Source organism: Ovis aries, chromosome 5, assembly GCF_016772045.2.
Source record: "Ovis aries strain OAR_USU_Benz2616 breed Rambouillet chromosome 5, ARS-UI_Ramb_v3.0, whole genome shotgun sequence".
In the NCBI taxonomy this organism is placed as follows: domain Eukaryota; kingdom Metazoa; phylum Chordata; class Mammalia; order Artiodactyla; family Bovidae; genus Ovis; species Ovis aries.
In genome coordinates this window covers 58,671,015-58,682,710 of record NC_056058.1, presented here as the reverse complement: position 1 = coordinate 58,682,710, position 11,696 = coordinate 58,671,015, and the positions used below count along the sequence as shown (strand labels likewise).

The 11,696-nt window shown below is 41.0% G+C and overlaps 1 protein-coding gene across 14 annotated transcripts in view; it reads left to right on the top strand.

Moving 5' to 3' along the window:
• The first annotated feature begins 1,601 nt into the window (after positions 1-1,601).
• Positions 1,602-11,696, top strand: part of CSNK1A1 (casein kinase 1 alpha 1) — a 48,539-nt gene continuing 38,444 nt past the window's right edge. For all 14 annotated transcript variants that reach the window (XR_009600700.1, XR_003589464.3, XR_009600699.1 and 11 more), the window contains exons 1-2: positions 1,602-2,190; positions 2,805-2,911. Coding sequence is in view for 9 of the 14 variants with exons in the window: in XM_027970392.3 (XP_027826193.1) it covers positions 2,068-2,190; positions 2,805-2,911 (230 nt within the window). In the remaining 5 variants the exon portion in view is untranslated. The remainder of the gene's footprint in view (positions 2,191-2,804; positions 2,912-11,696) is intronic.

The window sequence follows — 11,696 nt, the reverse complement described above, 5'->3', positions numbered from 1 at the left end:
GTATACCCCACCCCTTATATAGGGAACTCTTCAAGCTGAGGAATCCATTAAATTTTGGATGGCTGTGGTAAAAAAAATCAGAATAATAGCCATCTTTGGAAACTTGAAAAATTCAGGATGCTTAAACTTGACTTAAGAGCAAACAAACACCAGAATCCTGACAGCAGAGAATTTAAAGTAGGCCAGACACACTTAGAATCACCAAAGGAGGCTGTCCAACAGTGCTGATTTGGGAGTCAGGCGGCTTGGGTTTTGTTAGCGCGAAAACGTCACGTTAAACCTTAGTGTTTTCTCCGTTATCAAATTCAAGACATTTAGGTCAGAGCTTTATGAATACAAATATTTAAGCCAGAAATAAAGTACCATGTAGGAATTCCACTTAAGATATCTTCCAGGATGAACCCCATTACTACTTGATCAGCTATTGAGGCTACAACTAAGTCTACATTTTTGTCAGGTTTTACAAAAATTATCTTATTTGGGATGGATTTTCTATGTAAGTTTTCACAACCGAGGCTTTGATTCACTCATCCATCAGGGCTTGATTCATATTGCAAATGAAACACCATCATGCAGCTTTCTTTTCAGATTATCATTACTACCAAGCCCAATTTTCCCAGTTCAAATTTTTCTAAACGAAATTGTGCTCAAGATTTGATTCTCTGACCAATTTTTAGTCAAAAAAAAAATTTATTGTGTAAAGTTTTAAACATAGTTCTATAATGAAGTTCTTTCTACCGAATGTTTTTGGGTCAAGACTGCAGTTTTCAACAAGACCAAGACACGATTTTTCCACGTTTCTTTGTCGGGGTGGGGGTTGTGAAGAGGGTAACTTTTGTATGTGCAAGTTTTTTCACGGCTCTAAATCTTATTTTCTATTGACTATATATTGGCCACTAACATTACTCGGATTTCTCCCCTGCCTTGGGTATCAAGTATCAGTGGGTAAACAACACAAAGACTTAGAGGGGCAGGGTTAATTCCTGCTTTCCCTCTTTTCCTCTCTGTTAAAATAGGGAATCCAACACTCCCTGAAGCGCAGAATTCTAGTAAGACTCCTCAGCTAGACTGCTAAAACACCGAGCCCTGAACTAATCCAGCCCGTACAGGCCTGCTTTTCTCTTTCTTTCCACCAGAGGCGATAGCCTCTTTCAAAAGAGATACTGAACTGGAATGGGCCGGTTGGGGGGAGTAGCCCCAGTAAAGATCAAAAGGTTAAAAAGCGCCTCAAACAAAGAGCAAAGGTCAATACCCAACTCTTAAGGCCTGACGCACCATCTTCCAAGAAAAATGAAGGTGACTCCTCCCTAATATGCTCTCTAGGCCTGGGGCCGCGAAGCCTTTCAGAAACCAGGCGGGTCTGACGTGACTAACAGGTAGCTCACACTGCAACAGTCGACGACCGGAAGTGGAAATGGGCCCCGGGCGGGGATTAGAAGAGACCACGGTACGCTTGCGCAGTAAGCAGGGTGGCAGTACGCGTGCGCAATTGGGCGGTGACGGAGTGACGTTCAGAGCGTGGGCCGCGACTCTCACGGATCCGGTTCCGCCCTCCTTCTTGCTGTCGACCCTCCGGGGCTAGCGCTCGCGATCCCTTTCCCACAGTGCTCTGCGCTGTGAAGAAGCGGCTCCCGGGGACTGGGGGCATTTTGTGTTGGTTGGAGCCGGAGTAACAAGATGGCGGCGTCGGCGGAGTGACAGGGGTCCCTCCGGGCGGGAGCCGGCGGCAGTGGTGGCAGCGGTATCGCCGCCCTAGCTTCACCGCTCTCCTTTTCCAGCCCGCGGCGTCGCCGGGAAAGCGAGGCAGCGGCGGCCGCCAGAAACAAGTGGCTCAGCCTAGTAACCGCGAGAACTCCTTCAACAATCTGCGGCCTGGCCAAAAAACCTGACAGCAGCGGTGATCAGGTTCCCCTTGGCCGATTCTGGGCCCTGTAACGCCGAAAAAGAGCCATCGTTTTCTGTTGCCTGCCGCTCTCCACAGCCTTTCCGTGGTCGAGCCCTAGAGGCCTCCATCCTCCCCTTAGAGGTGTCGGGGCTTAGCCCCAGCCTCCATCTTCGTCTCTCAGGATGGCGAGCAGCAGCGGCTCCAAGGCCGAATTCATTGTCGGAGGGAAGTATAAACTGGTACGGAAGATCGGGTCTGGCTCCTTCGGGGACATTTATTTGGCGATCAACATCACCAACGGCGAGGTAATCACCTGGGGTGGGGTTCACGACTACGCTGCGCCTGTCCTCACTCCCCCGCCCCGCGAACTGCTCGGGCCTTTTCCCACCGCACTCACGCACTGGGAAGTCCAGAGGGAGCCAGTTTTCCTGTCTTAGGAACCTCCCCCGCTCTCTTTCCCTAAAAGGAAAGAACCCGAGAGAAAGGTTGGGTGTACTAGGAAGTTTCCTAGCTTGTTAAAAATACACCTTAATCGAACTTTTAAAAAACCGTTGTTTAAGGTGAGAACGGAAAAATCCTATTTCTGGGGTCCCCTCGTTTTCTTCCTATATTTTTAGTTGACTGGGGTTCTTGTTCCCATTAGGCCAGCTACCGATCGCCTGGTTTCTTTATAACCCTCATTACGTTTTCTGGATGAATCATTTTCTTATACTTTAGAGGACGTGCCGCTTTCGTCACTGCCCCCTGAAGAGGCCTTTGAGGCTGGTTGCCTCGTTTTATAATTACAGAGATCTTTCTCTTCCCAGCCTCTCACCACCTTCTAGCCGAGAGTTGGAGATGTGCACGTTTCCCCCTCTTTTGCCAAGTGACATTGAATCCATAAGGATGTTGATGCCATCATCCCCTCTTTCCCCTGCAGGAGGTGGCAGTGAAGCTAGAATCCCAGAAGGCCAGGCATCCCCAGTTGCTGTACGAGAGCAAACTCTATAAGATTCTTCAAGGTGGGGTTGGCATCCCCCACATACGGTAAGAATCCTTGAGCAAACAGGCGATCTTCTGAGGAAAGTACAGAATGGGAGAAAATGTGTAAGAGGCAGGCAATGGGACCAGCTGAATCCGGCTCTTGGCATTTGCGTTACCTGGGTTTCCGGTGAAGCGTAAGTCACCACAATCACAGTAGATTTTAGTTTGCCAACTTAGTTTAGGATTTCAGTTTGTTAACACTCTGCTCCGTTTAGCTTCGGTCATTCTTCCCGAGGCTTTCTTTCATTTGCAGTGAAAAGTATGCGGGCCATCTTTGATCCCAACGCGGAAGGGTTGCCTACTGCTTTCTTTCACCTCAGCTGTTCCCTTAGGTTTGTCCAGCGAAGTGGATTTGAGGGTGCCGAAGTGACCGGGCTGGGCCAGTTCGGGTTGCTATTGGAGCTGGCTTGGGAAATGGCTGCTCTTTTGTTGTGTTTTTGTTCCAACATGTCTTCCTCCTCCGCTTAGAAAATGGCGGAACGACGTGACTCAAGCACATATTCCTGCCCTTTTCACTGCTTGGGTTCATAAGTTATGCTTCCTGGATTCCGTCTTTGGCAGCTCCGAGTTGATTAAACCTTTGAAAAGCCTAGAATAAAGCCGCAGGAAGTGGTGAGGTTCAAGGAAAGAGATGGCATAGTGACAGCCTGTTTGTGATCTCTGCAGCAGATGAGATGTGAAATTAAGTTTACTATGCAAAATCTCCCATAGTCCTTTCCAGAAGTGTTAATTAACCCTGTAAAGAATGGTAATGTTTGTTGCATTTCAGTCTGTGTACGAAATTTTGTGGGAAATGACAAAGGCAGCTTGAGCAACACTATGTTGAAATTGACTCAGTTGTATTAAAAGGAAGCTTAATCATGTAACTGCAGTTTGACAAGTAACTTTAACCTGTTGAGTTACTTGGTCAGTAACTCCTCACATCTGGGAAATTGTAGCTTTTTTTGGAGATGGGATATTGGTGAAGGCAAATAGTAATAAGGATAGATGATGATCAGATGAAGACATTGGGTCCTTTTAAATTATTAAAGGATTTTAGAAAAGTTCGACTTTTAAGATTAAAGAATATCTTCCTAGGATAGAGACTAAAACACTGTTTAAGACCCAGCCCTTTTCCAACAATTATATAATAACGTTTGCAAAAAGATCCAGATACAGTGGATCCATATATATAACTGGAATGGTATTTACTGTAGCCTCTTTTACTATCCTAGCTTTTATTCTTCAAATCTTTAATTAACTGGATTATATACATTAATTCTGATGTAAAAACCAGAGAGACACTATCCTTAAAAAAATTTTCAATGGTCATAAACATTTTTAATGGAGAAATTGAATGATACAATTTTCTATTGGTTGGAAGTCAGAATAAATTATTAGGAAGAAAATACCAGGTTCTTACAAGATAAAGATTAATGTGAAATCTGAGATGATCGGATGTGAGATTTTTAATGGTTCTCATCCATTAAAAAAACCTTGCTGTGGAAAAATGAAAAACCTTGATTAAAATACTATCTTTTTTCGTCACAGAATAAAAAAATTTGTGTTAGCCTGAGAATTTTAAATTTCTTTCCTTTCGCATATATTTTCATCTCTTCACCTTGGCCCTTGCTGATTTACTTCCCATTACTAGTTTTTCTTAGAATTAAATGGAAATGCAATTGTGCAGTATGAGGTCATTTGTGTCTGGCTTCTCTAACCTAATGCTTTTGAGGTTGGGAGGTTTTATAAATTTCACAAATCAGGTTGAATTTAATGTAAAATCATTTTTACAAAAGCAATAAGTACCTGGCATTTTCAGTGCTAGCTCCAAATTAAGTACGTGGAGTTTTATTTGGTAGCTTTATTTAAGAACAGCACTTACACAGACCAATGAGGGCAGTAGTTAATATGCTGATTACCCACATAAATAAATGAAATTGACCTGTGAGTAAAATTCTAAGAAGTTGAGAGAGGGAGTTGTGGAGTTACAAACTGGGTGGAGCTAAAGAGATTAACTTGACTTTCAAGCTAAGACTTCTTGGGAGAGGAGATGGGATTTCAGGATCTGACTGACTCTTAAGGAAAAAAGCTTGGTGAACTGGTCAGGGAGGCTGTCCAAGAGTGAAGTCTGGCTACTGGGAGTAGTTTCTAAAGCCGAATGTAGTTATTGAATGAGGGTGAGGAAAGAGTGAACTTGTTTTAGGAGTGGTATAGTCCAGGTACATAGAAACAAAAAGTGGATCATTGGTTTTAAAGTATGAGAGAGAACTGTTTGTCTACCGATCTGGGAAGGATAAGAAAGACTTATGCATAAGCTTTCTTTATTTTGGGTGGCAACATCATCTGTTCTGCTTAGTTTGTTCCCCACTATTTCCACATTAACTATATGCGTGTGTGTTTGTGTTTAGTTGCTCAGTCATGTCCAACTCTATCGGCCCCATGGACTCCTCTGTCCATGGAATTTTTAGAGAAGAATACTGGAGCAAGTCTCCATTTCCTGCTCTGGGGGATCTTCCTGACTCAGGGATTGAGCCCGTCTCTTGTGTCTTCTACATCTCCTGCATTGGCAGGCGGATTCTTTACAACTACCTGGGAAGCCCAATAAATACACTCAATAAATATTTACTTGGGAAATAATAAATTAGATTGCTTACTAGCTAAATTAAATAAGGCAGTCTATTCCCCATTGTATTAGGAATTTGACACCAAAATTTCTGGACCTCACTAATATCTACCTACTCCCTCAATCCACCCTCACCCTGAAAATTGTCTGAAGATTCTATGGGATATTCTAAAACAAAGGCTGAAAATTACCGGGCCTATATATTATAGCATGTCTGCCTTATCAAGTCCTTAGTTTATAAGGACCTTATTAAGGGATCTGTTGTGCAGAAGCACAGCTGAGTAGAAAGAGCAAAAGGGGGAGGATGGTATTCAGTCTTTAGGTATGTTTAAGAAACTAAAAGCCTTTGGGCCTTGTGAATCGACCTCTGGGAACTCATTTTAAGTTACTGTGTTTCTGTTACAACCCTCCTTTTTTGGTGCTACTTTGAACTGAATTCAAATCTGTTGTTCAGTTTAAATCTGCCATGTGGTATTGACGGAGTGATCTGGGATCAGTCAGTCCCTTAATCTTTTGGGGGATATCAATTTCCTTTTTTTTGAAATAAGAGGATTTTACCAAGTTGGTAATTTTCTGATTTTGTTGGGGTAGAAGTGTGCTGGAAAGAAAAGTTTGGAGAATTTCCTACTCTTCTCTTGGAAAAAGTTTTGCGCACTGAGCTTTTTGGTAGGGTTTGTTTTGTCTTTAGCATTTATTTTATTTTATTCTTTTGACTTTGCTGGGTCTTCATTAATTGCTGCGCATAGGCCTTAAGTTGGAGTGAGCGGGGGCTACTCTGGTTGCGGTGTGCAGGCGTCTCACTTCAGCATCTTTTATTGGGGCGCACTGGGCTCTAAGCACGTAGGCTTCAGCATTTGCTGCATGCAGGCTTAGTTGCTTCGAGACATGTGGGATCTTCCCCAACCAGGGATGGAACTTGTGTCCCCTGCATTAGCAGGATTCTGTACCACTGAGCCACCAGGAAAACCCAGGTAGGGTTTTGTTTAAACAAGTTTCCCTACTTAAATAAGTTACTGGCCTAGTTGATCTTAGGACTTGTGGCTATGAAATTTTAAGATTTATTTTCAGATGATGGTAGCTAGAAAGCATTTCATCACAGTTTGGTGTTTAGTCTAGATCTTACCTTTGAATGATATTTTAGTGAGATACCACTCAGGACCTTAAAAATACTATCTGCATCAGGTAAACCATCAGTTAACTGTTTAGGAGGAAGTAAATTAATGGGGTACAGTTTTATAGAAAATATGGTAAAGAAGATGGGAAAGGGCATAGGATAATTTTGGTTGTCTGGGTATTTTTTTTAACTGCCCCCCCGTTTTTTTCCCCCTCTAACATTTCTGACATTTCCCCTGAATGTCAGAAATCCTAGGAGATATTTATAAAGTATTAGTTAATCCTTACCGTTCAGTGTTAAAAGCAGCTTAAATTTTAATCTTAGCTTTTTGGCACTGAACATATATCCTGTAAATAAATTCTAAAACTGTTATCAGAGAACAAAGATGACATCTACAGTGGGTATGACTTTGTTAGAGAGATAATGTTACAGATCACCCGATACATGAGAAATGTGATTTCAGTTCATAGAGTAACTAAATCCATAGAGTAAATCCATAGAGTAACTGTGATATACTAAATCTGTGATAGACTAAAGGTACTTACATTGGCTTATGCCGGATTTCTAGTAATGGAATAATGGAATGATGCTTAGATAGCATTTGGAGCTGGATGAAACTTTGAGAAATAATAGCCACACTCAATGGTACAGATTAGACAATTGAGTCTTCTTCAGTACTTCTTACTAGATGTCTCCTAACTTCCAGTTTTCTTGGGGCAGTTTTCACCTTTATGTCAAGATCAAATTATGTCATACCCCACAGCTTTTCACTTGATACTGCAGACCCATATTGTGCCTTCTTCTTTTATGGCATTTGGTCTCATACAGGAAAGCTGATAAATGTAAGTAACCTATTGTTTGCACTTTCACTTAATTGTGAAAGTGTTATTGTAGCACCCCAGGCCCCTCTGTCCATGGGATTCACTAGGCAAGAATACTGGAGTGGGTTGCCATTCTCTTCTCCAGGGGATCTTCCTGACCCAGGGATAGAACCTTGGTCTCCTGCATTGCGGGCAAATTCTTTACTGTCTGAGCCACAAGGAAGCCCATTATTAGATCCTTATAATTCTTTTTTTTTTTTTTTTTTTTTTTAGATCCTTATAATTCTTATAACCCTTTCTGTTCCTTTTGAGTCCATGGATTGCTGGATGAGAACTTTAGTGGACGTTATTGATTTGTATCTTAAAATGGAGTGATACTTGTAAACATTTGTATAGTCTGTGGATTTTACTGCCTTGGCTTTAGTCGTTTTCTAGAGCTAGGTCATTTTGTTTCTGAGTATACTTAATCTGTGGGGCTTCCCTGCTGGTTTCGTGGTAAAGAATCTGCCTGCCAATGACAGAGATAATGGGTTTGCTCCCTGGGTCAGGAAGATCCCCTGGTAAAGGAAATGACAACTCACTCCAGTATTCTTGCCTGGGAAATCCCATAGACAGAGGAGCCTGGTGGGCTGCGGTTCTTGGAGTTAGAAAGAGTCGGACATGACTTAGTGACTAGAAAACAATATCTAATACTTAATATGTATCTAAGATATGATTTGCTAAGGTTTTCTCATGATCTGTTTAGCAGAAACTTCAGTGTCAAGAAGTCTGTACAAGAGAATTTGAATTTGGAACAAATGTTAGCTATTTAATCTTTTTAACTTATTCCATTTTATTATTTTTAAAAATATAATTTTGTGTGTTTATTTTTGGCTGTGCTAGGTCTTCATTGTTGTGCAGGTGAGCTTTCCTCTAGTTGCGGAGAGTGCACAGGCTTCTTGTTGTGGAGCATGGTCTCTAGGTCAGGCGGGCTTCAGTAGTTAGAGCATATGGGCTCAATAGTGGTGTGTGGCACGTAGGCTTAGTTTCTTCGAGGCCTGTGGGATCTTCCCAGATCAGGGATGGAATACCTGTGTTGGTCTCTTGCATTGGTAGGTGGATTCTTTACCACTGAGCTACCAGGGAAGCTGTATTCCATTTTATTTTTAAGATCAGTCCTTGAGTTTTAACAGAATGGTTTCTGAAGCTAAAGGAGTACCTTAATAGCTTTCATAATATAAATGAATACCTAGTCTAAATGATGTTTTCTGTACTGTTTTTATACAAGTGGCTCTTGAAAATTGTGAAAAAACTAGTAATAACATATACTGATCCATGTCTTAATGGAATCTTTTTAACGAGATGTAATTTTCATACAGTGTAGTGTATATAGATTAATGTATTGTTGAATGCTGCTGCTGCTAAGTCGCGTCAGTCGTGTCCGACTCTGTGCCACCCCAGAGACAGCAGCTCACCAGGCTCCCCCATCCCTGGGATTCTCCAGGCAACAACACTGGAGTGGGTTGCTGTTTCCTTCTCCAATGCATGAAAGTGAAAAGTGAAAGTGAAGTTGCCCAGTCGAGTCAGACCCTCAGTGACCCCATGGACTGCAGCCTACCAGGCTCCTCTGTCCATGGGATTTTCCAGGCAAGAGTACTGGAGTGGGGTGCCATTGCCTTCTCCAGTATTGTTGAATAAGTTTTGACAAATTCATACACTGTAACCCACACTCCCTATTGACATAAAGAATATTTCTTTTTTTATTTTAATACTGCTAATTCTTGGTAGGCGACATTTTGTGACAACATAGGTTTTATATATTTTTTAATTGACCTTTTGAATTATTGTAACCTTATTTTTCTGGATTTGATGTTGATTTGTCAGTATCTACAACTACAAGTTAGTAATATGTTTATCACCATGATGTATACTAACATAATAAAATGACTGAGTTGGGTTGGTGATTTTCAGTGGCAGTTGAGATCTTTACTTATTTTCCTTGTCTGAATAACTAAAATATTGCCTTTTCCTTGTCTGATAGTCATCAGTGGGGTATGTTTAATAGGGACTTCAGAAGTGCTGTAGAAAAATGTTTAGTTGGACATTACATTTTGATCCTTATTTTTATTTTTATATTTTATTTTTCTGATTCTCAATAAAAAACGAAATGGAAAGAGCATTATACTGAGAGTCAATACTTAGGTTCTGTCTGTGGTGTCATCTAGATTTGAACCTAGAATGAAATAAAAGGGATTTTGTAAGACTATCTCGGTCTTGAGTTTTTTAAAATGCATTCTATAAATTAGTGGCAACCATCTATGTGCAAAAAAAAAAAAAAAAAGAATTAATACCAGGCATTGCCCATGGTCTCATGTAATCATTACAGGAATTCTGTTAGTTGAGTCAGAATAGTTAATTTGCCTAAAGTCGCACAGCTAATGTAATATTTGAATAGATTTTACTGTCTCTTTCAACAGTATCAGTGGTTCACAAACTTCGTTGCACGTTGTAATCACTTAGAAAACTTAAAAATATTGACACCTGGCTTCTAACCTCAGATATTTCGAATTAATTGATTTGAGGGTATGATTTCTAGTTTAATTTAGTTTTGGGGTTTTCTTGGCTGCACCATGCGGCTTATGGAATCCTTGTTCCCCAGCCAGGGATTGAAACTGGGCCCCACCCCCACCCCCCGCAGTGGAAGCCCAGAATCCTAACCACTGGACCAAATCTAGTATTTCTAAAGTGAACAAATGGAAACATGGCTGTACTGGTTGATTTAGCTTTGAATCCTGATGTGGAGATACTGACATATCAAAATGCTAATGTCTGTTAATTTCACGGTAAAGGCTTGCTAATGTGGACCTTTGTCAGGTTCAGTATTTATCAGTGGTTTGTTGGCCTTTTGGAACTTCTTTTGGCTCACACTTGGAAATTTTTCTACAGGAGAAGTTTTTTTGTTGTTGTTGTTGTTGTTTTTTTTTTTTTGAGGAAGCAAGATGGTGACAGTGACTCAGCATACATGGTGTATATCACATGTTTCATTTGTGCCAGCATTAAGTGTACAATGACAGTGTTTGCAAATTAACCTGAAATTGAGGCTATCCTATATTTCAGGTCCTCTGGAGGCTGCTCTGAGTACTTGCTTACACTGCCAGACTATTCTATCTACATGTAAGGTGGCTTTTATGGTGAGGGGAGGATGCGATCTGATTTAAAGCTACCTTGTTTGTTGGAAAGTGGTAGCATGAAGTTTTTGTAAATTTTGTTTCAAATTACAAATTTTCAAAGTCTTTCAATTGTATACTTTCCTTATTTTGCTTTTTGTTCTCACTTGATTGAAATTATTCTTAACACTATATTTCCCTGATGGCTCAGCAGGTAAAGAATCTCCCTTCCAATACAGAAGATAAAGGAGACTTGGGTTTGATCCCTGGGTCAGGAAGGTCCCCTGGAGAAGGAAATGCAGCCCACTCCAGTATTCTTGCCTGAAGAATTCCATGGACAGAGGAGCCTGGCAGGCTACAATCCATAGGGTCACAAAGAGTCAGATGTGACTGAGCATCTGAGCACATATATCTACTTACTGAAAACCTAGTGTTTTCATTTTTTGAGCCTTCATAATATTAATACTTTGTGTCCTTAAGGAAGGGAGTGATGTTGGCTTTTTCTCTGAAAATTAAAGTTCTTTTCTTGGAGAGAGTCAGTGAACTGTACGGTACCTTCTGGAGAATAAGCAAACATTTCATTTATTCAACAAATACATGTATACGTGAGTACTTAACTGTATGCTGTGCAGTCAGATAATGGGCACATTTCAGTGAACAGATAATTTTTGTGAGGCCTACATTCTTTTTGAATATATACCATGTGCCTGACATATAGTTGTGACTTTGTCCCTTGCTAACAGTTAGTGGCAGAGATATCTAAATTTCATACTGTGAGGACATAACCTTTCCTTAACATCAGACAGCAGGCTGAGCTATCCAGAGATTGCCTTGATTGGAGAGGTCAGTAGAGACCCCATTATGTCTCCTTGTGAATCCTACTTAGTCAACATTTCTCAAACATCATCCGTGCATAGTAATTACATTCAGAGCTTGTTTAAAATGTAAAGTTTTCTGCCTCACCCCTAGATTTGTTTGACCAGTACTGGAATGGGCCTTGCGAGTGTATTTTTATCAAGTACCTCAGATAATTCATGCTAAAGACCAGAGAACCACACTTAGAGAAATACTGTGCTGAGGTTTTGACACTTCATTGTTTTGA